This window comes from Lepidothrix coronata, unplaced genomic scaffold, assembly GCF_001604755.1.
Source record: "Lepidothrix coronata isolate B3197 unplaced genomic scaffold, Lepidothrix_coronata-1.0 Scaffold89, whole genome shotgun sequence".
Lineage (NCBI taxonomy): Eukaryota > Metazoa > Chordata > Aves > Passeriformes > Pipridae > Lepidothrix > Lepidothrix coronata.
This window is the reverse complement of record NW_016690269.1, coordinates 3114097-3141206: the sequence shown is the minus strand read 5'-3', so window position 1 is coordinate 3141206 and position 27110 is coordinate 3114097. Positions and strand designations below refer to the sequence as shown.

The 27110-nt window shown below is 38.9% G+C and overlaps 1 protein-coding gene across 6 annotated transcripts; it reads right to left on the bottom strand.

The window, feature by feature from the left end:
* Positions 1 to 1338: 1338 nt before the first annotated feature.
* SECISBP2 (SECIS binding protein 2) lies at positions 1339 to 25978 on the bottom strand. 6 transcript variants are annotated; one of them, XM_017821158.1, is made up of 18 exons: positions 25925 to 25978; positions 24735 to 24880; positions 22657 to 22849; positions 20529 to 20658; positions 19996 to 20150; positions 18754 to 18832; positions 16889 to 17013; positions 16190 to 16348; positions 13335 to 13436; positions 12372 to 12491; positions 11063 to 11195; positions 8404 to 8573; positions 7490 to 7628; positions 6901 to 7030; positions 5010 to 5230; positions 4145 to 4299; positions 3480 to 3681; positions 1339 to 2822 (listed from the first exon to the last, which is right to left on the bottom strand). In XM_017821158.1, exons 1-18 carry the CDS (start codon positions 25964 to 25966, stop codon positions 2713 to 2715), a joined length of 2511 nt encoding a protein of 836 aa, XP_017676647.1. In that variant the 5' UTR covers positions 25967 to 25978; the 3' UTR covers positions 1339 to 2712. The 6 variants fall into 6 exon arrangements, with proteins under 6 accessions (XP_017676647.1, XP_017676648.1, XP_017676649.1 ...); XM_017821159.1 differs by having other exon boundaries at positions 16190 to 16345; XM_017821160.1 differs by having other exon boundaries at positions 20529 to 20655.
* Between the last annotated feature and the right edge of the window lie 1132 nt (positions 25979 to 27110).

The window sequence follows — 27110 nt, the reverse complement described above, 5'->3', positions numbered from 1 at the left end:
AATGCTTAAAATACAGACAGATTACCAAGTATCCTAGTGTAAGCAGACTCTTTAGTTTTTGCAAATTCTTCTTCTATATTTGAGATAACTGTCGTAGCTTAAAGAAATTCTACGCTGAATGAATTAGAAGACTCTTCCTAGTGATCAACTGCAGCTTGAAAATATAAGGACCCACACAATCCACAGTGAAACCATTTTACTGCGTTGCTTTTCGTCCTTCTGCATCTAATAAACACAAATCTGAGGTATAATTCAAGCTTTCTGTATTATCCTCTCAGCGGTTTTCAACGGCTGGAAGCAAACAAGATGCCAGCTGATAACCAGTCCACAGGGACAGCTGCTCCTAGCAAGAGCAGAAAGCTTCACAGTTACTCCTAAGTTATCCCCTAGCTGCTAAGATTTAAATTAGATTGTTTCCCACACTTAGGAAAGCATTCTCCTCACAATAAGACTTGAATGACCCTTTTTCTTTTTTTTTTTTCACATGCTAGGTGAAGATTCTTGTGTATTCCCTGTTTTTCTTAACCATTTTCTCTGTTTTTCACAGTGGCAGTCATAAATTAATGCTGATAAATTAATCTGACACTAATGTTCAGAGATAATTTCTTCCCCATTTTGTGTTCCCGGGACAACTATAAATAGACTTTTCCTTGAATTGCCTCTCCTCCCTTTGCTCAATAGATTTGGAGCAGGCAAGTTCAATTCTGTGGTGCTGAGTGGGAAGGTAAAGCTTTGTAAGACTGAGGTCAGAATTAGAGACGACATAGCTAAGCTTTGCCTTGTTACAGCAGCAAATTACTGCCAAGTAGTAAAAAAATTTCTGGATTTTTTGCTTAGCTCAATTTTGTGGAAAAAAAAATAAATCTGTGTAACAGGATTAGTGAACACAGCTGTGACACCTTATAGTGAATTTTTTTGCTACTCTCTGAGAACAGGAAGTAACTCCCTCAGATTTTGAACAAGCTGTAGTATTTCCAAAGAGACTTTTTATGTTCTTCTGCAGTAAGACAAAGTAGAAAACATGGTCAAAAAACTAATTCTTCACCAACTGGTCCCCATTCCATGCAATGACCAGGTTTAGCAGTTTCACAGTTGTAGGTGTATATCAAAGTGGCACAAGTATAAATGCATGAATCACAGCTTACCTCTGGATCAAGGATACATGCTGGCCCAAACCAGCTTTTGTCACTGGGACCTTTCACCCCTGATTTCCATTTAAGCTTAGAAGAAACTAATACAAAAAGATCATCATCATAACCAGTGACCAACTGAGCATTTCAGCAGAAGGCTGCCTCCCCTTGTCAATGTTCTTCCCCAAAACTGACAGTTCAAGCATCATTAAATTCCCACCAGAAGAGTTTACTTAAGTCACAACCATTCTTTATAGAATCAATATATTGTAACAGATTTTATACAATTTACATTCTACAAAATTGTTTGCGTTTCAAAATTATTTAAAGTTTTTATATCACTTCTACCATCACAAGGCAGCTACTTTCCAGAGTATTGCACTACAAATGTTCAGTGTGGTGAAGCACTTACAGACACACTTCAGAGATGCTGGCAGCAGCACACATGGCATCTGTGTCACAAAGTTACACGTCCATCCCTCCAGTTACTTCCTTTAGGCTTGTCCTCTTACATCTACAACTTGCACACAACAGTATTTATACAGGCCACTCCCACTAAGATGCTCCATCACTACTGTAAGCACATTTTGTTTTTAAAATTTTATTTCCTATAGTATACAAACTTTATTTCTTATAAGATATAAATTTTCCCTATTTAGATACAAACGGAGATTGCTGAAAAACTCTTAACATTATATATATATATATATATATATCAGCACAACCCCAAATTGAAGGAATGAGGAGTCTCAGGAAGGAGAAGGTACAGACAGGATAGCAGGCTGGCACATTTGCTGTCCTTCAGTATGCTCTAACTTAAAAGCAGGATCTATGATAAACTAGTCTTAGCAGCAACAGAAATATCAAATTTATAAAATGTCTAAACAGAGCATATTTACTTCAGTAATTTCAGACCTTTGTAGTCTGTGCTCTCTCCTTTACACCTGATGTGTGAGCCCAAAGGAACAAGACAGCACACAGAAGAGCTAACTGCGAACTTTGTCATCATGCCCTTCCTTAATTAGTTTCACTCAAGCTGCCTGCCCCAAATTAATTTCTTGCTGACTTGAAGGAAGTGACATTGACACCAGCCTGTCCATCTGAGCAGGCTTATTTAATTAGAAGAAAAAAACTAAGAAGAAACCCACAATCAAGTAACAGCTGAAGTTCTTTAAACAAGAGCTAAAAATTAAGGATAACTCCCCTCAAGCCCCAACCTTCTGGCTCAAGGAATCTCTTCCCAAAGAGAGTTATTTTTCCATCAGATTCTTTTGGTATACTGTATCACCACCAAAAAAAAAAAAAAAAAAGAAAAAATGCTAGTCCATTAAAGTATGCCAAGCCATTTCAAGTGGTTTGGGGCTACAAGAATTTGCTGTTGCATCTGCTATAGTAATCAGCCAAACACATAGAACATAAAAAACATTAACCAGTGCCTCACGTGCTCCAGTGTATATTTTGCTTAATGGGATTCAGAACACTTTACTTGGCTAAATTCAGATAGTTCTTAAAATTATATTATTTTGCTACCTTTTTCCTAGGGATCTAACAGAAAAAAAAATAAAAGCCCAACAGAATGGATTTACAGATGCTCTTCCAAATTCACTATCGCCATGGCAGCAGCTGCACTCTTTTCCAACTCCAGTGCATATGGGTTGTATTCTTCTTCAAGTTTTCTCTTCCAGACTTTAACTAGGGAATATTGGAAAACAAAACAAACAGAAAACCAAACAGACAAGAAAACAAACAAAAAAACCAACAAACATGTTACCATATAATGTTTGAGGAAAAACTTAAAATGAAAAGTCAAAGTCGATTCTCTACTCCCTCTTCAAAATAAGTGCTGAGAAAAACTGACACCCAGGCATGTTGGCGTTTACACCATGCAACATCAGGAGATGCATGGAAGAACAGTTTAGCAGTGGTGAGATCCACTCTGAAGGTGGTTCCAGCCTTAGGAAAGTGTTTCTAGAAGTGAACGCTTGTGGACAGGAAGGTGCATCTCAGACATGTTCACTACAACCATAGTTAGAGAGTATGCACTTCTAGAAGGAATTCCAAGAGGATTTTTTAACGAACAGAAATATAATAAGGAGCTCTGTTAAACCTCCTTGAACAAAGCAGTGAGTACTGCCTGCCATCAGTGGATTTCAAAGAGGTATTTTCTCTTAGCACTTCCTCAGCAAGAGCTGACCTCAGATTTATAAAATCATGGGGAAAATAATAGAAAAGACTCTCCCCCCTGCCCCGGCTTAATAACGACTATTGTCAGGTGTCCTTTGAAAACTGCAGGATTGAAGAGCACCATGAATGAAAATGGAACAAAAAAACAAATCAGTAAATACTCACTGTAATTTGGTACATCCTCATCAGAGTCCTTGGAAGTTGGTTTACCAGTTTCTGATAAGCCATTTTTTTCAGGTTCAGCTGTTAAGATGCTGGGTTGGGTTTCTTGTAGTCCTCCTTTAGCTGCTTCTTCTAAAGCTGCTATCATGTCTTTGTAGGCCTTCCTGGCCTCTGTTGTGAGCTGTACCATTCTGTGAAAATGGTCCTACAGCAATATAAAATATTAGCAGAGTTCAAATCATACAGTAAGCGTTAACATCTCCTTGAAAATCTGTAGTGAATATTCCTTATTCAGAACATGTATGTTCACACATAAAAGCTGAGCAGCTAAATACGTATGAAGACATGAAAAACACATCATTTATAAGCATTTATAAACACCAGTTCTCTTGGAAAACAAACAAACAAACAAACAACTTGAGAGAGAGATTAAGAGGATGTTGGAAAGAGATGGCAAAAGTATATATATTTGTTTAAACAGTGCTGACTGGTTGTACTTCTGAAACCAGTTTCTTTTTGTATATGACCAGTGACGAAGAAAGTGCAAAAGCAAAAGAAAACGAACAAAACCTTAAAAAAAATCAGACCATTTTCATCTCCCAGGTAAAAAAAAAAAAAAAAAAAAAATAAAGCTCAACAAAAACATGAACTGACCCATTCCTGCTTACCTGAGCCCCATCGTAGCTGAAAATCCCCACCACACTCACAGGCACTGCTTTGTTCACGCAGCGGCCCAGGGCCTTGCGGTTCAGGGCGAAAACAAAGGGGATGTTCTGCTCACAGGCACAGTCGATAATGTTGTGCAGAGTCTCATCCAGCCCACCTGCAGCAGATAACACAGTCAAGCTGACTGGAACTAAAGAGTCGTACTGTTAAAACGCGGCACAAAATATCCCAAGGTTGCGGGGTTCGTTCTGAAATTACACTTTACAGGAAAAAAAAACAGGAATCTCAATAGCAGCGTTGGATCCCCATTTTTAGAGGAGAACTTCTTTTTCTTTTTCCTTAATTCTTAGTTAGCACTATCCTTAGACTGCTACCATTCCATATTTTGCTATACATGTAGTACAGTCTAATCTAGCACCAAAAAAAAGACCCAGCTGCTAAGTAGTTATTTAAATGATAACAACTACAACAATGAAATTAATCCCAATAATTACAACAACTTTTAAGCAAACTATCACTGACAATTTTGTCACCCTGTGGCCTACAAGAGACTGATACAGTAGGATGCCTCATGGTGGCAGAGCAACCTTTGGATCTTCTCAGCCATGCCAGTGCAATCTTTTGTGCAGCAGCACTGCCAAACAGGAACCAGAGAGGCCTTAGCCTCAGATAAATTCTCCCATCCCAGCCACTCTTTACTCAGCTCACATTTCAGCTGCACAGCAGCAAACAACCTGAACAAGGCAGGCAACTTTATAAGGCTACTCAAATAAATCCCTGCAATAACAACTGCCAGTACACCAAGTCTGCTCTTTTGCATTTCTTTTATTTAACATATATATATATATATTTTAAGAACTTATTTACCCTTTGACTGAATCTTTTCACAATTAGGAGAGATGATGACACACTTCAGCTTCTTCAGCTTCAGATGTTTCAGAACTTCTCTGAGACCCATAACAAGCCTGCGTTTTATCTTGGCCTTGACTGGGTCTTTCTGATACAAACGATCTTGGAAACGAACCAGTTCTTTTAAAAGGTCTGTCACACAACTGTCAACTTCTTTACTAAGCACCTGGCTGCAGTAACTGGAAGAAAGGATCAATCAAATGTTAAATCCCCCAAAATTGTAACACATGTAATATATAAATATGTAATATGTTAAATATGTAAAATATAAATTGTAACTTCTATTCTATGTCTTTGCTTTTTTTTTTTCTATTTCCACTCCAAACACACTTACTATATACATGAAAACAAAAATCTACTTAAGATTCTTTTCAGTGTCTGAGAACTTAAGAGGAAGTTTTGTTACTTGTGTTATCTGGCTCCCCTTATCAAACCATACTAAAAATACACACATGTACAATAAAACTGCATATATTTTTATACCAATAGATAGAGGTGTGCAAGTCTTTTTCTACTGAAGCATTTTTCTGAAGGCATTTATTTTGTCGCAACCAGGGTATAAAATTCTAACTTATTTCTGCTACATGTAACAAACGTGGAAAACCAGATCAAATTCCTCCTCCCTACATTCCTGTCTGTCACCCAACTTCACTTATCACTCTACAGCTTTGTGTTGTTCATAACAAAAACATAAAAACTGTTATAAATTATTTCCCCACACCCCATGTTTTACATAAAGAATTTTTCAGTGAAGAAGAGTATCAAAGAGAAAAACTAAAGATGTATCAACTGCACAGCCAACTGAAAGATGGACAGTGGCAAATTCACATAAGATTATGAGAAGAGATCACGACATCTATCCTGGATCTTAGAGATAAAAAAAAAATTCTGAAATAATTGTAAGTTACAAGAGTTTTTATTTACTATTTCCCATTGATTTCAGTAAGTCTTGAAGACAGATCTACTAAAACCACTAAAAATTTAATCTAGAGACAGAAAATAATCTAAACTGAATGCTCTACATCCTGTAACACCTAAGACTGAGTTGTGCTGTACATATTCAACCCAAATAGTGCTCTTAGTAAAACACTGTTGCATAGACACAAATTAAGTAACTTTATGGCAATTAAAAGTTAAATTAGAGCTAGCCCAGGAAGAATGGCTGCATCACTATTAACCACTACTATTGGATGCAGTGGTGCCTTTGTGAGAGGAGAACTAAAAGTTAAAAAGCTGATTTCCTCAAGTAACTGTTTTAAGCTGTCATGACTGGATCTCTGACCTCTTCACATATAGTAATCACTGTTTCTTCTTTTACAAAGAAACATGTATACACGGCATGTCACACAAAACTAGAACTGTTTATACATAATAAGTAGTAAATATTCCTTTTATTTCTCTGCCTAGCCACAACATGAAAATGTTGTCTGGTTAGTCACATTCTTTACATTTTTGCCATTTGATCTGGCAGTATGAAACAACACTACTCACTAAAAATAGTATTTAAGAAATAAAGTAGTGCACCTTACTACTTAAGCTGTTACTCCATTATTTAAAATAAAGTACTTACACCTTAACAGAAGCTTCTTTTTCTCCCTTAGCCTCTAACGATTTTCTAGTATTTTTGTTCTTTCAAGGAACATACATTTTCAAGTGAAAATTACAATGCTTTTCTCTGCATATCATTTCTTTGTGTGTCAGCTTACAGAAAAACTGAAAGAAAATAATTTAGAGCCTTCAGTCTAAACTCCAGTTAGTGTTGCAGAGAACCCAACTGAACTACCTTGTTTCAAAAATGCCACATTGGTGGTACTGTGCAAAATCAGACATCAACACAACCCATACTTACTCTCTAAAATTCCTACTGTGGATTTTTGGAAGACTAGTGGTTAGCTGCTTTGAAGTTACAGAACCTTCTTTAGATTCCTTGGTCTCTGTGTTCTCCAGAAACCCTTCAGCAACTTGCATTACAGGAAGAGCTATCAAGTAAATGAAGATATTTCAATGAAAAGACAGATCAAAAAGCATTATGAAGACACTAATCTGTCAAATATATATGGAGGAGTCACAATTTCAGTATTACAACAGTCTGTGATAGTAGGGAAAAGGGTCAAACATTTCTTTTATTTCAATAGGGTTTTTTTCCTCATTTCAAACTTCATTAATTGCCGGAGGCATGTGGGAACTCTTATTCAACATATCATAAAGCCAACGGGTGGAGAAGTGTGAAACTGTAATCAGAATCCCTGTTACCCAACTACACTGACTATGAGCTTTGACCCAGTTTGAAGTCAAGATAAGTCTGAGATGAATCTTAGAAAATTCTGAGGTTACAGCTTTCATTTGGTAGTATTTGGTACGAATTTTCAAAAGTACTAAATGTGCTCACTCTCAAATTTTCAGCTATGTACTGTATTACAGCTTCTCTTGAAAGATACCTGCTTGACTATCCTGTAGAAGTCTCTCGTTTTCAGTAATATTTTCTGCAGACTGACAAACATTATCTTCATCTTTTGGTGCTGCTTTCTGTTCTAACAGGTGCTGTTGCTTTCTTTGTTCTCTTTCTTTCAGAATGATCTAAAAGTATGTATCAAAACCAAATCAATTCAAAGTCACAGAGATAACAAAGCATTACTCTTTCCACATATTTACATACAGACCATTAGTAAAGAGGTTCAGCACTGGCATTTAAGGTTTACAACTTTATTTTCTCTATTTGCACACAAAAAGAAGGGAAGATATTTCCTAAATTTACACAGAAAAGGACTTTTAGCTTGATTACCAGCATAAGGGTGGAGAAAATATTTACTAGGGATAAACTACAAGGGCAGAACTAAAGTTAAAAAAAATCCACTGTATAGACAGGAAGCAACATGAATGGGCAAAGAGAGAAGATACAAGAGAAATCACCAGATGGACCTAAACCTAGTTGCTGTAGAATCAGCTGAAGTTCTGGCTTGGAAGAGCACAGAAACATCAAACACTGCCTCTGTTTGACCCATTCTCCCCAGCCCTGAAAATAAGTATATATTTGCCAAAACAAGTTAATATTTCTTTGAATGTCCCCCTGTACCAATGATGTGTGGACACTTTTGTAGTGGCACTCTTCAGCTACCAGTTGATTTAAGCGAGAAAGTGAATTTTTGGGGAGTTTGTATATGCCATTAGCAAGACCACCCTCTTCTCCCCCAAGCCCCTCCCCTTTCTGAAACCAAGCAAAGCTAAAATTGAATTCAGATAAATGGACACTGAGATGCAGATCTCCATGCGAGAGGGCTTAACAGACTCTTAAAGTAATACCGGACTTAATTAAGCTAAAAGGTAAATTAATTAAGGTAAAAAATATGCAGACCTTTTTAAGAGGTGTTGGTCTCTTTGCTTTAGGTACTTCCCTCTGTTTCCCTTTCTTTACCAAGGGAGCACTGGAATCCAGAGGGTTATGAGGCATCTTTCCTTGGTTCAGCCGGTGACTTTTCATGGCCGTGGAAGGTTCCTTTGAAAGCAATGGTATGGCACCACCAACTGAGATTAAAACAAAAAAAAGCCTGCATCAGACAACTGTAACAAATACCTAAACTAGAATCCAATTTCAAGTTTAGGACTGGCATACACATTTTAAATTTGTGTTGTGTTGCTATTAAGAATATTTACAGGGAATCCAGTGTCATGAAACTTTAAAAAGACGCTCCTCCCAGAAGACTGATGTGTCCTTTGCTTTTATTATATCCCTGGAATCACAGGCTCAGTCCCTGAACTCTCAAAAGCAGAACTTGACAAAACACTGCAGTCCAGGCTACCTTCAACATCATGCCATGCTAGTTTGGTAAACCTTTAGGAATTTCCATGTTTCATAGTAATGGCACTTCCTCCTCCACGGATTCTGTGCTGTGTTAAGATAAATACTGGGTAGCAGTATTACAGATTTTGGACTTACTTGCTGTAAGTAATCTTGAGCACTTACACATAGCTTTTGTTACACCTTATGTTGAAGTTGGATGAAGTTCATTTGCATGTGGGTAAAGAGTAATGTAAAGCTACAGCTATGTCTCTTTTGCTTAACCCACACAGCTCCCAAAATATGTCTACTTTACTTTTATTTTTTCAGAGGGTTTAAAGCACAGAAGCTTTAAATGACTGCACAAATGACTAAACTTGGATCTTCCAAACCACAGCCTCACACCCTAAAAACTACTCTCCCTCACTATCAGTAGGAATTACTGCATCCTGTGAGAGTACTCTGTCAAACTTCAGTTTCCTGCAATATAAACCAGTTTACATTAGCAAGTCAATGAAGAGGATGACGTAAGTGTCAGTGGAATGAGACACCTTTGTGACTCAGGCAACTCTCTCTGCCCTAAAAAACAACCAAAGATTCTGGCAGCTTGTTTCAAGTCATCTTCATTCCACAGTATTTATATGCTGATCCTCCAACACCACATGCAGTACTACCATGAGCAGTTTAGTTCACAGAACTGCTACACTGCAACTTTTCTTTTTTGGCTCTGTGTATCAAAGGCAAATGACAACACTGCCAAGAATGTTGTGCAGCATAGGTGACCACAATAATTGAAGCTGGATTTGAGGAAATACATAAGCATACATCCTGCAGATACATATTTCCTTCACTGAGTACATTATCATTTCAAGTTCACAGTTCTCATGCTCCTGAATTTGATGGCTTTCACAGATATTATTTATCACATGAAGAAGTAAGTGGAATTAAGAAAAAACAACTGTCTGTGGTCACACTCCTTGCCCTTCTTGTTCACTATCCTCTTCTATTACAGAGTTCACACAATGCCACTCCACAAATTCAAGTTGTATTTTGGTACCCACCAATTTGATGGGTGCACTGAAGATATAAAGAAGTGTAAAGCTAAAGTAACATCTGCCTTATACTTCCAGGATACAAACATGACACATCAATTTCTCTTCTGCAACAGATGGAAAATAGGTATTTCAACCCATACCTTTGTGCTCCACCATCTATCTACTCATCAATCCAAACAGTGTATAACTTTATTGAAAAAAACCTGGTTATTAGCAGCTCTGCAGCACTGAGTCTGAGTTACTCAAATGGACAAAAAAACCCCAAACAAACCAAGATCAACTGCAAAAAAAAAAGTATTTAAGAAGCATATTACAAGTTCTTTCACTTAGTGAAGGAAAATCTCATCAATGCTTGATATTTTGAGCTTCTTAATGTGATGGCTTTTAAATGAGATTTTAAATAAGTATTGCAAGATGAAGTCTCCTGTGATTAGGTTTTTCCTGAAATAATTTCTAAAAGAACACTTTGCTGCAAAAAGGAGAGAAATTTCATCATCATCAAATTCTAGCAAAAATCATGGTTCCTTTTGAGAAATATACTATACCAGCATCGCCAAGATTAGATTTGGACCTATAATGAAAAAAGACTGGGCTATTTGTTTCTGGTTATGCATCCAGAAGGACTGAAAGATTCTCTCCATTACCAAAACCTGGCATTTTGTTAACATAAATTATTTCACAGCTATCAGGTATGTCAGAACATACTTGGGCTGCCTGACTCCCAAATAACACTCCCTGTGCTTGCAAAGGAGCTTTTTCACTCAAGTTACAGCTCTAGGATCTCTAGGATCAGAGATTAAGAAAGCCTTTGTTACTGTGTAGCCCCTTCCTGCAGGTTCAGATCAGAACAGTAACATACAGGCAGAGCAAAACCCTCCAGGAACACTGGTATTTCTGTCAAAGCAACATTTCAAACATGTCTCATATTTATACAAGGTATTCTTTTATAAGCCACTGTCCTGAAAATTCTTCTTTTCACAAGTCTTCCTCCAAACAATTCAGATTGCCATGCTTTTTTTATTTTTTTTTTTTTTAAGAATCTTCATTTTCTCTTGTATCTGGTTAACTCTGCTCCTGCCTGGACATTGAGAGATTACTACAGATCAGAAATCTGACTACATTTCATGTCTGAATACTTAAAAACCAACTAGAGTGGAAAGAAATTCCACAGTAACAAATACCTGAAAATACCACAGGTTTAGAAGACTGTTTCAACTTCTCTGTTTGCTGCTTCTGCTCCAAGACTGCCAGCATGCCACCCAAATCCAATTGCACAGGAACTTGACTCTTCTTACCACTGCTCCTGGATGTTTCCTAAACGAGTTCAGTATCAATTAGTAATGCTCTCCATTTCAGAATGCAAAGACTGTTATTTTGTATGGTATATATACATGCTAACATCTTTATCCACAATGCTTTTGATTTTTAACTTGATTCAATGATCTTTAAATACACATCAACTTCAATGTCAAAAATATAAAAAAATCAGAAACAGTTCAAGTAACTTCTGAATAGGTACTGCAACAAAGCATAAAAGTATAAAGTCTTCAATAAAAAGGTGTTTTATGTCAGGCTCCCACTTTGGTCAGACTGCCATTTATCTCTGAAAAAGGTAAAAGGCTTATTAGAATTTAGAGTTTTGTTAACAGTACAGAAAAACTACTCTGAGTCTTCCAGGGCATGTGATTGCAACATAAATAAATCATTATCTTCAATGTCTTATTAAAGAGAGAGGTCATTATCTTTGCACCACCTCCTAATAAGCACTGATCTGTCTGCTTTGAAGAGAAGGCAAAAGCCGTGTTTCATATTTAATGATTCAGAATATACAAAGGTTACATACAAATGAACAGTCTAGCAAAGACTACGAAAGAGTAAACTATCACAGCAAAATATGCTAAGGAAGCGACTATCGGATATTGCACTTTCAGAAGTCTTACCCTGGAAGATCAATTCATTATAGTTCCTGTTACAACAAGGTTATGCAATGTGACCTTCTAAGTCTTAATCTGGGATCTCACCTTGCATCAGAGCTGTGCCAGAACCTACTCACCAATATGGAACTACTTACTGGCCTCACTGTTACTCCCCATTTCTCCTCCTTGCCCCGAGATAGTGGGATCTCCTTGCCTACTTGTCTTACTCTGTCAGAACCTCTTTTAATAGGTTCCCAGCTCCTTAAGACAATCAGTTTGGACTGGAATTTATGGCACAATCAAGTAAGACAGGTGAAAGAAAAATTCCTGATATCCAGAAAACTCATAGACATCAATGAAAAGTTTGTATTTTTCCCTAAACTCTGGATCACAAACTGGGCATTAACAATTACTACCACTAACTGCTCTGGATCAAGAAAACCTCGTCACTCATCTCAAAGTACGAATACAATCCCAGATGAGCTTGTTCATAGTCTTATTCTTATATTTAAGGAGGTTAATTTCCTTCGCCATTTTGAGTTGTAAACTTCTTTCCAAACATGAATTCATTTACCTGCATTTTCTTTCTTTCTAATACCAAAGATGAAGCTTGCTTCCCTGTCAGTCCGTCCACCTTGGGAGTTTCATCCAGTGAGGGAGACTGAGTATCACAGGGCTCTTCAGGGATATGGATCTTTGAAATTTAGAGACAAAAGTGTGAGAGGGAGGAAGAGAAACCATTTAAAACCACGTTTAAAGACACATGGAAACGGGTGATGATGATATTAAACTCAAAAGGAACACAGGCAGTGGGACTGAGGGCACCCTCAGCGAGTCTGTGGAGGACACCAAGCCGAGCAGTACAACTTTCAGCCTGGAAAAGAGAAGGCCCTACATGGCCTTCTAGAAATGTGATCATTTATCAGCCACCACACTACTTAATCACACTTGTATTTATATCTCCCCCCTCCCCAGATTTGGAAGAAAAAACTAGCAAGGCAACTACATTTTCAAGTATTTGTTACAGAAGCATGAATGGCCTAATGATCACGTCTCTACAGTAAGCTTTGAGAGGTTATATCCCACTTATGTCTACAAAGCTAAGGGGTTGCTTTCATCTGAGGTACACGTCTGTATAGCACTTTTTTTTATAACAAATCTTTTCTGAGCAATTACTGTGCCTTTTGCTACTCACTCATCCCTGTCAATGCAATTTACTGCCTCACACAAAGCAAACAATGTGGTTTGGGTTTTTTTTTTAAAACCACTAATAATCACAGGGAAGCAAAGCCAAGGACAAAAATTTTTAGCAGCAAAACTAATTTCAAAGAAACAAAAACCTTTATTATTTATGTTATTTGCTTGGCAAGAAAAGTCATATTTTCAATCCTTGTGGTTTATGTTTAAGATTCATTCCCCTATTGAATGAATTTCCAAATTCTTGGGATTTATTTCACTCATGTAAAGAAAACCCCCCAAAAAACATCTTGGATTCATAATTGACATTTGATTTGCATAATGGTGCAAGATTACTTACTTCAGACTGCTTTCTGAGTGCAGGAGTAAAGGATGACTTCTGAGATCCTACCCTGTTTCTCCTATCAGAAGCAGCTGTCAGATCAGGAAACTCCTCAACATCCTAAACAAATCAATCAAAAGATGATTTTGTAAGATAACTATCAACTCCACATTTTCAAAACCGATTTTTCTACATAATGATTTTCTCCTTGCTTATCAAACATTCATCATAATTTGTTTCATGCTACAAAAATTCAGAAGCCAAGTTGCAGTGCCACCAAGTATGATGAGTACTACAATGGTTATGTTTTCTATGCAGCAGCTAATTCAAGGCTGAAAGAGCTTTTAAGAGAAATGCTCCCAACAGCAGCTAGTTATTGCTATCAGCTGATACAAATAATTAGAGGTAAATGACTCCTAAATGAGTGTTCTTCAAATTATTTAACAGCCTTACAAACAACTTCCTTCTTCTTCCAGTACAGTCTCCAGCTGTGCAAGTCTCCCTTAAACGTGAGTGGTGAAGAACAAAAAGGGCAGTATGTAAAAGAGTACTAGAGCATGGAAATAAATATATAAATCACTCAAATGATTATGGTGGCTTACACAGAAGAGTAAATTTTATTAGTAGAGGATACATTATGCAGAATTTGGATTAACCAAGTGCAGACAGGCTGGAGCTTGCTCTACACTGGGCACTTTATATCCACTATCTCAGTCACAATGATCCTGACCCACCAGTTTGGTTTTCATTCAATTGTTCCTCCTTCCACTTTCTGAAAGGCCTTTTTAGCTGTGATACAATACTACTGAACACACCAACACCTTTTCTGCCTGAAAGGCTTCATTTAAACACCCAAACTAGGAAGCTTTAGCACAAGGACTGATACACCTCAACCAATTAAATGGTTTTAAAGAAGCTTGGAAGTAAGCCAAAAGGGAACTGCAAGAAAAATATTTCACAAACGCACTCTTCCAGCTTAGGGACATCTGCAACCACATGTACTACCTTCAGATTTAAACAGCCCCCACTAGAATAAAATTTTATTTCACTCTGTCCAATTGCTTCTTAAATGCAAATCAATTTCTGGCATTTGCAACACCCCGTAGCAAAATGAATAATTAAAATCTAGCACTTGGTGAGACTTGGTTACACCTCCCTGTATTTGCTCTTAACTCATCACCTGTAAGAATGAGAGGACATTAAACAAAATTAGGAGAAAGGTCAAATAATTTCCTTTTTATTTTCTCGTCAGTGTCAGATTCCCATGTATGTTAGCCATGTATTTAACATACTGAAAAGTCCTGGTTTATTCAGTCTTTCCTCCCACAGAAACTGCTTCATACCTTTGATTCTTTTTGGAGCCCTCTGTCTACCTTTTAACTTCAAATGTGTATTTTTTTTAAGGAGTAAGAGGAACATAAGAAAACAAAATCCACACTGTATTCAGATCAGACATGCCCTGAAATTCTGTACTGTCATAATCCATTTTCCTTTTTATTTCCTAATGATTCCCAGCACTGTTTGCATGTTTGACCACTACTACTAGCACTACCCTGATTATCAACAGCAGCTTCAACATTTTATTCTTCAAGGAAAGTATCTAGCTCGGGGCCTATCACTATGTGTGGAAAAACAGGATTACCCTTCCCCAAGTGTATCCATTTATGCTCATTACCAGTGTCTATAAATGACTGACTTGTATAAACTAGTAAGCAATCCAACATACTGCTCTGGTGAGTTGCTGCACACAGCAGAACCTTCTCAGACGTCCTGGGTGCTCAGAAGCTCCATGTGTATGATCCTTTCCTGTTTTATTAGTTCAAGAGCATCATTCAAGCATCTCACCTGTTTTTCAAACTGATGAGGAGACAAGCATTCCCAGCAAACCAGGAGGGCCTGAAAACTTTCCCCCACTGCCAAAACACAGATTTCAGTGCAATGTGTGTGTCCTGTTCCATGATTCTATGCCATTTTTTCCAGTTTTTTCTTCAGTAGTCCCATTACCCTTTTACTATTTACCAGGACTTCTGCCATTCACAGGTCAGGCACTGTGTGGCAGCATAGAGCAAAAATAAGAAAGACCCTGCTGGTCTTTGCTTTTAATCCTAATTCTGTAACAAAGAGGTCTGTTAACAGTCATTTCTCGTGCCATTCCAGGAGAAGACACCACACAATGGAACTGAGTAGACACAGTTCTGTTTCATGTGCCAAGTTAAAACATACAGAACAGAAGCCAGCCAGGAAGGTTTCTTTATGCTGTTATTTCATGCTGTACAATATTAGGCCTTCAATGAAGCACTGTTAAACCACAGATATACAACAATTCCCTAATGTGGGAGAGTCTAATGCTTTTGCAATACTGATACACAAAAGTATCAAAATACTAATATGCATATTACAGATACATGAATTTGGAAAGAAACTGGAATTAGCAGCCAGAAATGTAAACAGTGTCAGCTGTGTTACACAGAAATTGCTTCCTGATGTGAGAGCCTCACAACTGTAATACTGGAACTGCATTTTTTAAAGCTGTGGCACACTGTTAGTACTCAGTATGTTCCCCATCCCCTGTGCAACAGTTGCTTCAGAATATTTTTAATTTAAGAAATTTGACTTCTGTTATGTTACACATCACTCCAAATTTGCTAAGTCTCCTCTGCACTCCTCTGTGCTCACTGAGTATGTGACAATTGAAAAAGTACAACTGTTTCCTACCAGTAACCTCTGACAAACATCGCAGCTGAAATAAACCTGTACCAATATCCCCTACAAAAGGGTTTTGAACTTCAATTTGTGCAAAGCTGTGTCATCATCTCGTCTTCTAATATACTCACACACTTAAAAGAACAGTAATAAAAACCTCTTCACTGTACCTCAATCTTCGGTGGTTCCTGTATTGTAGTAGATTCACTCTGAGGTCTCTCTACATCAGTGGATGACTTTGTTTTTTTCTTCTTTTTCTTCTTTTTTTTCTTCTTTTCTGAACCTTCTTCAGGCTCAGTTTCACTAGCATCGTTTTTTGTTTCTGACTGCTGAAAAAACAGTCATGAGGCACGACCTTTAGAAATTAATTTTTCTTTCAGTATCACCTACCAAAATAAATGCAAGTGACTACACTTACAGAACAAAAGGGTATTTTAATCAATCCAGGCTAGGACATTAAGTGGACAAAGAAAAATTCAAGATCTCTTAGAAATTCGGACCTACTGTAAGAATTCCTCATTTAAAGCACATTGCATTGTTATCAGAACACACGGGGACTACTGAGATTTCATTAGGAAATATCCAGCCAAATAAGGCAAGAATTCCATGTTTCCTGACCTGAGGGTCAGGAAATTGAAAAAAATCCAGTCTACAAGTTGAAAGTTCTTGTTCAGTAGAACTGTGTTTTTGACATTTTGTGATTCTTTTCCACTACAAGAAAAATTCTAATAAGAATGAAATGCCTTTATACTATCTCTTCTACTACATTAGAAATGGACAATGCACAGAACCTAGGGGAAAAAAAAAGCCAGTAAAGAGACCCAATCACAGTTACAGAAATCAGTTGAAAGCAGAGAATTCTCAAGTACCTTTGGTTCACTATCTTCCTTCCCTTTGCCTCTGGAAAGACCTTCAGATGCTGGTGATGAAATAATTTTCTTTGAGGGCTGTGAAAGTACCCCAGCCCAAGACACACGTGGCTGAGCAGAGCCATCTGCAGGTGTTTCAGGGAAAAAAAATGATACACAAAGACATCTCAAAAATATTTCTCAAATATTCGAAACAAAAAGGACCATTAATGCATTAATCAAGGCCTAGCAAGTACAGCAGAGCCATATTCCTCCTGAGGAAATACTGAAACAAGACACTTACACATTATTTCTCCAGACAGCTTTCCTGAATTGCAACTAATCCATATACTTTCCAATGCCATATACAGAATCACAATTAAATAATATCTGGAAATCTATCATACTAACTGCACTATACTTCATGTGTTTCAGTGTACAAGAATGTAACCCACTATCAACTCAGAGATATCAATGTTCTGAAAGAACTCAGACATAATCAATTCTGTCAAATACAGAACACAATCTGAACTTTTCTGAAGAAAAACTTCCACTGAGCAATTAAATAGCACAATGAGTTTAGATGGCAAGGTTTTGGTAGCAGGGGGAGGCTGCAGGGAGCCTCCGTGAGGGAATGGACACTGCTAGCCCCAGACAGCTCCAAAACAGGCCCACTGCCAGCCCCAGCAGAGCCCATCAGCCATGCTGGTGGTGCCTGTGTGAGAACATGTTTAAGGAAGAGTAAAAAACACCGTGCAGGTGTTGGGAGGGAGAATAAGATAAGAAAAACTGCAAGAGCAGCAACCCTGCCAACAGCAAGGTCAGTGCAGCAGGAGGGGGAGGAGGTGCCTCAGGTGCTGAAGCAGAGATGTCCCTGCAGCCTGTGGTGCAGACCATAGAGAGACAGCTGTGGCCCCACAGAGATAAAAATGGCAGAGAGTGGGCCCTGTGTCCCCGTGTCACTTGGTGTTAGGAAGAAGAAAGGGTGGGGGAAAAGTGTTTTTAGTTTTGTTTTTGCTTCTCACCGTCTGACCCCATTTTTAATTGGTAATAAATTAATCTTTACTAAGTTGAGTCTGCTTTGCTTGTGGTGAGTGTCTGGCAAGCAACCTCTCTGCCCTTATCTTGGTCCACAAGCTTTTTTATCTTACCTTCTCCTCCCATCCTGTTGAGGAGAGAGAGTCAGAGAGCAGCTGGGTGGGAGTCTGCCTGCCTGCCAAGGTCAACCCACTAGAAACTGCTACTTTATTCTCAGTGACAGGACAATTCTCAGGAATCGAGAATAGTATGTGACAAAAAAAAACATTATCACATGACTTTAAAGCTTCTGAAATACGTTTATCTTTAGAGGGCCCTTAAAGACATGCCAGTAGATTAACCTGTCCTTTCTGAATCCTTAGTGAAGCCAATAGGAAGACAAGGACTAAACTGTCCAGACCAGCACATGTCTTTGTATACACAGAAATCCAGTGAGAGACACTTAAGACAATTCAATACTTAATGCAACTGATGCCTCCAAGACAGAGTCTTGATGAACAGAACCTTCTTCACACAATTCTGCTGGGGGCACAGTGCCTGGAAAGCTGCCTGGGGGAAAAGGGCCTGGGGGTGCTGGCTAAATGATTCCACAATTCTATAATCCCAGCTGGTGAAACCTATGAGAAGCAATGAGCAGTAAGTGGTCATCTCATTTGAAAGAAAGTGATACAGCTTAATTTGTTTGGGCTTTTTTTCCCTGTTGTAATAAACTTGCTCTTTAATTGTTTGTTGTTTTTTTTTTTTTACTTTACACATCCACAGCTTCTCAGAACACTTTAGTTTTCCAAACTGATGAGATGCAAGCAGTAAAAAATACAGGCAAATAATTTTGCATTTGGAGCACTTACCTCTACCATCAAATGAAGAGGGAATTAAATTGGTTCCTGTTTCATCTAAAGTTTTTGATGAAGCTTTGCTTTCTGCTTCCTGTAAAACAAGTAGTTAGGTATCATTAAAGCAGGATTAAAACCACTAACCTAAACAGAGCTAAACACAAAAAAACCCCCACCATAAATTAAAAGATCCTCAATCCATCCACAGACAAAGGTGTAGGAAATTTTGTAGCCTTTTGTTGATTTTCTTAGTGGAAGCATCATTTCAACCCTACAGCATTACAAAATATAAGCAGGTGTCTCTTCACTGGTGTGAAGAGATGCCTTCTTACATTATGCAAAAGCACTCAAAACATGATCTAACAACAAACAATAAAATATTTTAATGTTTTTAGCATACTTGAAAAAAAGTCCATCATCGAACTTAAATAAGTAATGAAAAAGGAAACTCAATTGATATCAGAAAGGTCTTTTTTCCATCACAGGCAGTTTTCTACTCAGAGGCACTGGAAATATTATTCCTTTTGGATCCTTCAAAATTATTAATTGTTTATCACTGATGAAAACTCTGATTCAATATGTATGACATACTGTTGAAAACAGCAGTATTTTATTTACTAACAAACAAGGAAGCAAGGAAATCAAGAGGAACAAAGTTAAATCCTTACATCTCAACAATGTTTTTTCTCCTTCTGGAATTCAGTTTCTTATTTTTATCCTTTAGCACAAAGTAATTAAGCACAACAATGCAGATTTGCTTTGGTTTTTTCTTAAATCTGTTACTCACTGGGTAAGTAAGTGACTGCTTACCTATTATTTCCAGGTGAAAGAGAAAACAATAAGCTCCTAAGAAATATACATTCAGGAACGTATGTGGTCTGTACAGGCAATCTAGAAGTCTAGACTACAGCAGCACCAACCTACACTCTAAGGGTACCTGGCTTTCCTCTATCTACTGGCAGCACAGACAAAGAAAGAACAGTAAGAAAGGGTGAGAGACAGCAAGCACTGACATCACGATCTACAAAAAGAACCTTACAACCTCTAGCTCTGAAACTCCTTACTTGCAAGGTACTTAACTAGCTCTTAAACTATCATACTGAAAACAAAATGCCTGCATTCAGAAATGCTTGCACTTCAGACAAGTTTTATTTTTGCGAGTTCTGCAACATGAAAGCATTGGCTATCCTTTGTATCCAGCAAAAGAGACACCTGAGGTTGACTAAGGCATGTAGTGTTACTTCCCACTGAACTTACTGGTGCACTTTTGTGCTGTACATTCAGTGTTTCACTGCTTCCCAAACTCTGTGACATGTGGAAATCCAGAATGCTAGCTTCAAATGTGGGTACAGGAAGAGACTCTGGTTTTGGAGTTTGAGTTGACTTCTTGTTTGTAGTTTTATTGAACCTGTCTGAATAAAGCATGTAAAGTCTAAGTAATTAAACTTGCTTGCAATCATTTCTAGGTACGTTTTGTAGTACACTATTGCTACACACAGCTCATATTAAATAAAAAAACTAGCAATTATAACCAATGTATACACAACACTGACTCAACAAGCAACTGTAAATTCAGATGCTTGTTCTGGAAATTTTTTGAATCAGTTTATGGTAATTTGTTCAATCAGCAAAAGATCTAAGTCACCCTTCTCAAAAACAGTCACACAGGAAAGGTACCTTTTTCTGTAACTATTCTAGGTTTAGAGACATGATCTCAAACTGTAGGCTAGAGCACAGACAATCATTTTACATCTATCTCATGAACTTATAACCAAAAAACACGTTTGTACCTGGCTTCATGGAATCTCTGCTGCATGCAGGAGTTGGGAATGAAGTCCTGTTCATAATTCTGACTGAAGACTCACTTCCATCATGCCTTTTCTTGTCCAATTTTTTCTCACTTTCTTTTGATCTCCTCTGCTGCAAGTATTTGTGAGATATTTAGATGATTTTACTTGAACTTTGTAAAGTTAGCAAGTCTGCCTTGAGTTACAGTTAACCACTTCTCCATCTACAGCCTGACCACCAAATTAATACAACATAGTTAGTATACCATTACCACAAATAACCAACAAAAATAGGAACAGCCAGTTAGAGACGTGTTATTCAATTTCATCTACCTAGTTAACTGTGCCATTTTTAGCACTTATTATAGCTCATGCAAGATGGGTAACTCCATATGCTTCTACACAACTGCACTTTTTTAAGACCCCAATAATCAGAGCATTTCCAATAATTTAAAATTGTTTGGTATTAAATCAGCCAATCTGATTTTCTAAAACTGAGTTTCTTCTAGAACAGGGCTAAAATCTTAAAAGCATGCCTATCTTTTGACTAAATTACATATTACAGGCAAAACTTCATGAGACTGATGCCACAACATCCAAAAATCTCAGAGCAGACAAAGCAGTTAGGAAAGACAGATCTATATGATCCCTGCAAAGGACACACATTCACCTATACTGTACAGTGATGAAAGCCTTGTGATTCTTCCAAGAAGCACAGTTTGGCAGAGCTGGGTGTAGGAATCAGTACAGCAAGCAAGGAATACACACATCTATGTAAACTATGCTACACCAATCTAGACAAGTGGTTTAACCTTCTGATTACAGGATGTTGGACTACATTCAAAGTAGGTCTGGCAGCAAAATTGTATTTTTGAGTGGGAGGACAAAGCATTTCTTGATCTCCAAAGCTAAATTGTTAAAGCGCTGGGAGACGGGACCAAATTAATGCAAAGCTGCAAAGATCAATCATTTCTCTTAAGTTCACAAAAAAATAAATGACAGGGAACAATGACAAAGACTGTCAAACAGCACACAGCTTAGCCCAAGCCACTACAAGATCACAGAACTCCTCCCAGAAGTTTAATGAAGTTTCTTCATGTTACATCCCCTAATGCTGAGTGCTAATGCTGAGCTCATCATCTCCCCACACAGCTTCAGTGTCTAATTTTCCTCTCAGCAAGAACACTAACAATTCTAGATTTTGTATCTGATGTCTAGTAATGCATGCTTAGGACCTAATCTTACAATTTTTCTACACAGGCTTGACCACAGTGAAGTTATCAGGTCTCTGCCTGGGGAGTAAGGTAAACCAGAAGGATGTGACTGGAGAACAGGTTACATGAAACAACATATTACTGATGGAAACAACAGCAACCCTAAATATCTAAGAGACACAGTGTCTAAACACAGAGGGAAATGGGTTGATAATACATTATAACCCTTTATATTTTGAGGAGTTTGTCTATTTTTTGTTGGAAAATATTCTCCAAGTTTCAGGAAATTTATCCCCAAACGGGCACACACAAAAAATAGCAGGAGATGTCTACTGAACATCTGTCTTACTTTTCACTGAAAGAGTATTCTTCTAACATTAATCTTTCTTCCACTTCCACAGCAACACAAGTTCCTACTCTCTTTTGGATTGTCTTCTACCTGTAATAAGTCCTAGAAATCCTTCAACAACATGAGGTCTCATCACTTAGCAGTCACACAGCTGATTACAGACACCAGGTCTCTCTTAACTCAGGTTCACGGAAGCTGCCACTAGACTCAAAAATAGCCCTTCCCCTCTTCTCCCAAGCCCAAATAGTGAACAATGGAAAGCACAGTTCCCATATGAATGGCCTTCTTTTTTCCCCTAGATGCTGCTTTCTGAGAAAAAAAAACCCAAACAAAACAAAAGAATTAAATTTCTCTCATGTTCCAGAAACGCTGCATGAAAAACTGTATTAATTTGAAGTGCAGAATTCCATGAACTTTTGAATGTGGGCACATTACACTACTATCCACTTTAAATGCCATTCATGATCACTACAAGAGCGACGGGTCACTTTAAAAAACAGGAACCAAACATTCATAAAGTTGATTTAAAACAAGGATACTCATTTTCAAAAAACACGTATTTGCTCACCTTTGAAAGACTCTTACTTTCTTGTCTGATTGGATATGTTTGCTCAGAAGATTCACTGACTAGTTCTGAACCATTATAGTGTGTTGAGTTGTTAGAACGATATTGTGAGCCAGCTACTGGATACGCATTTGCCACAACATCAGGTGGGTAAGAGCAGCTGGAATATTCACGGAAGGCAGGATCTCCCAGACCACTGTGTGATGGACATTGAGAAAGAAATTAAAGTCATCCTGGTGCAAGTCTTCAGCATCTACTTGTTGCCTAGACAAACATATCATTCCTTGGCTAATGAACTTGTTTAACAAGAAAGCTCTATTTCAAAGGAAAACAATTCCATGTTATTTCACTTAAGCATTTACTCACTGCTACACATCTCTTTAAAAATAACAGATTTTGTTTCGTGAAAACATGCAGTTGAGCAAATATCTTAAAGTACAGAAGTTATCAATTTCCAAGTTTCAAAGCTAGTCTGCTTTGAGGTTATAGTTCTCATGTCTGTTTCAGGGTACCAAGATTCTTCATATTTATTTTCAGTAGGCTTTTTCTTGTGAAACAAACCAAAAGCACAGTGTAATGACAGGACATGAGTCACACAGTTGACTGCAAAAATACAAACGTTAAACCCCATCTTAAAATGCCATAATAACAAAGTAGGAGTATACCACTTCATGGGGTACAAAACACGCTTGAAATATGACGTAGACTTGTAAGATAATAATTAACCGACCTGCATTTAACCATAACAATTTACGAAAACACAACATCTGGGGCATGCCTCTTCCCTTCAAATGTATGCTCAAAAGCTCCCTTTCACTTTCCATCCACACTTAGTCCAGAAAATATATACTGAGTCCAGATTTGATTAGGGAGAATGGAAATTTACAAGCTTAAGAAAGCTGCATTTAGTTTTTAAAGCTGTTCACTATGAAGTGGCCAGCCTTGGAATTCTGGGTAGACAATGACAAACAGAGAAACTTTCCCATCAAAACAGAAGACTTCAGATAACACGTTTAATACTGACTGTTGCAATTCTGATAGACTGTAGTTAAAACAATGCTTATAATCAGTTTATACAGAGAATAAACGTTAAATAAGACTCAAAAATATATGTCCCAGCTCCAACAAGGCAAAACATTCATCAGAATATTGCTGCTGTTTTTTTGTTGTTTTTTTTAATATGAACTGATTTAATGCTAATGCTGTGGTTTTCTCCTAATGCATACATCAGGCCATAACTCACCTCAACATTATATCTATATGACAAATGAAAATAGGTTGAAAATACTGACATTTCCTGTAGGATAAAATGAAGGCCTACAATGACCATGTTTAATAAGGCTGTACTTGTAAGGACACACCAATAACTTCGTAGTGATTGGATAATTAATCCAATGCTTGGGGTCCCGAGAAGCAATGAGGGAACCCTGTAACACCATCAGATTCTTACAAGACTCAACTATTTCCCACCCTACTATGTAGCCTTTTTTCCGGTTTGCTCTGGATTTAAAAATACTTTTTTAAGTCTATGTCTTTTCTCAGGCCCTAACTGAAAAAAAATAAAACCAAACCCAAAAAACCAAACCAAACAAAAAACCCCAAGACTTTTAGAAACCCACAGCACTCTTACTAAAACTGCCTTTCTGGGGATGCATAGGTCGTGGAGAGGAGATCCAGGTAAGGCCCCATATATTAAACGCTTTACAGCACAAGAAGCCTTCTTGAAGACTCCTCCTCTTCCTTTTATACAACTATATCTAGCCCAGCTCGGTCATAATGCAACCCTTCTTTCACCCAAGGACTGGATTCAGCTCCTTCCAAAGCACAAACAAGCCACATCAATCACTGGAGACCACCACATCCTCCTTAATGCCCTGTAACCATACAGGCCTGTGGGAGCAAGATACCAGACACATGCCCAAAGAACATTGATGCAAAAACCTAAATCATGAAGACAATGCAGAAGCACTTCTACAGTTAGACTATTAACGTATCGGAGCCCTGACTTCTGATGCGTATTCAAAGTCCAAAACCAGAAGGTTAAAATCCCCCAAGAAATAAGATTCAGAAAATATACATACTTATCCAAAGATGGTTCCTGAACAAATGGGTAGCATGTAGTTAAGTACCTAGGAAAGACACATGCTTCTGAGGGTTCTGACCATGCCACAGTTACCGCCGCATGTTTTGGAACAAATGGTTTGACCTCTGCTGACAACTTGATGCCCTGAGAAACAAAACGGGTTTTGGCTACATGCATTTGGAGATTAATGTTATAAGTGAAAAATACTCAGTCTTGTGACCTTAAGTGTCATTGGAAAGTGTTAGTTTCCTCTCTTCTAACAAAACATGCAAACCAATAAGCTCACCAAAAAGAAATGGAGGAAGAGGGTGAAAAAAACCCCAAGGAATTCTAAAGAAAAATAGGACCACTCTGAAAAGTTATTTAATACCCTCACTTATGAAACACTCACACAGGTCAGTTACATAAAGGACAGAAGCTTGCTTAAGATAAGATGCAGTAAATGCAAATATGCAAATTCTTACTTCACATTTGAACAGTATAAGCTAAAATTCAAAAATATACTTGCATTACTGCTAATCAAACTCGGGATGTAACAATCATGTCTTAGAGCACATCTGTATTTTAAGGCAGTCTGCCTAAAATGAACACTTTATTACACAGCCTTCTTGTTTCTGGCACAACACGGATTTATTAAGGCAAGTCTTCCATTTGTTCTGAATTACCATCGAGCTAAGCTGGGTATGTATATGTGGAAGGACAATGACATGAGACTCGAGGTATTGACTGCCGTGTCATCAAAACACGCAGGACGCAGCTGTGACCGCAGGCTGATGTCTAAGACCTCCGAGCCTGACCGGTGTGCACAACGCCGCTGTCACCGGTTAGAGCCTGGGCACCCATCTTTAGAGCGACTGGGATGGCTACCTGCCCTTGCAGCACTCCTCAGCCCGAATAAGAAGAGCTTTCCACACTTAAACTCACTGGAAGTTACGCCTGGGGTTCCCCATCCCAAGCGGTGGGAAGCGCTCCAACCTAAGCGAACCCTCCCCCCGGCTCTGCCCCTCCAGAAGGACTCTTCTCCCTGTTCTGAACCAAAGGCTGATCCGAGGAGCCGCGGGAGGCACCCTGCCCGGGGAGGCGCACAGGCGGCCGGCAGGGCAGACCCCGGGGCAGGGAGAGGCAGTCAGGCGCCAGGAGGAGTCGGAGAGGGGAGCAGGGGACTGCGGGCGCCGCCGCCGCCCTTACCTCGCCGCCGCGGCCCGAGCGCGGCCGCCTCTCGGCCGACATGGCGGGGCCCGGCCCCGCCGCCGCCCCGGCCCCGCGCACGGCGCGCAGCGATGACGCCACGGCGCGGGCGGGGCGCGCGCGTGACGCCCGAGCAATGTGGGGAGGGGCGGCGCGGGAAGGGTCCGTGCTGCGGATCCTGTGCCAGGGGGATGGAGGGCGGGGAGTGCGGGATCCTGTGCCACGGGGATGGAGGGCGGGGAGTGCGGGATCCTGTGCCACGGGGATGGAGGGCGGGGAGTGCGGGATCCTGTGCCACGGGGATGGAGGGCGGGGAGTGCGGGATCCTGTGCCACAGGGATGGAGGGCAGGGAACGCAGGCAGCCACGCGCCTGGGACCCTCCAAAGACACCAGCCCGAGAAGAGCACGGCTTAGGCAGAGCTCAGCAGGATTCTTAGTGAAGGTGTGACCCGGCCTGGTTCAGTCCACCACTGAGACAGACAGCTCAGGCAGCTTTTAGAGGAAGGCCTACAAGGGTCCTTTTCCTCACCAGACTTTTCATGTTACTTACCTCTGTCTCCACAACAAACACACATGACACAGGGACAGCACATGCTTTGTCACTTAAGCCACACGCAGATGGATCCTGCTGTCGCTGGCCTTCCAAATCCTACACAGCTGTAATGCTAACTTCATGTTGGAAGTGAACCCCTGGTACTGAGAGTTACTGAAACACAATATACTGAAGTACCTTTTTAAAAAAAAATAATAAAAATCTGAATGTATGGCTGCTGTTACAGGGTCCCAAGACTTCACAGTGACAACTTCACTGCAAGACAGGAAGTGCAGGCTAGAACCCTAGAGTAAAAGCTTGTGATAGAAAGTTAACTGGTACTAGCAGAGTTAACCGAGCAAGCATAAAGACATCTCTATGCAATATTAAGAAGTACACAACACAGAGTTTATACCAAGTAATCAGGGATAGGATCACCAAGTTACTGTTTTCCAAAGTAGGTACTCATAAAATGTTAAACAACAAATACTTGTTTTGACAGTAAATTAGAACTCCAGGCATTGAGGCTTTATAAGAACACAAAAAGTTTATTTCTTAAGCCTATTTCCTCCTAAACAGAAGAACTAATAGATTTGAATATACTAGGATACAGCAGAAAAGATGAGTGCAAAAGTCACTGAACACAGATAACA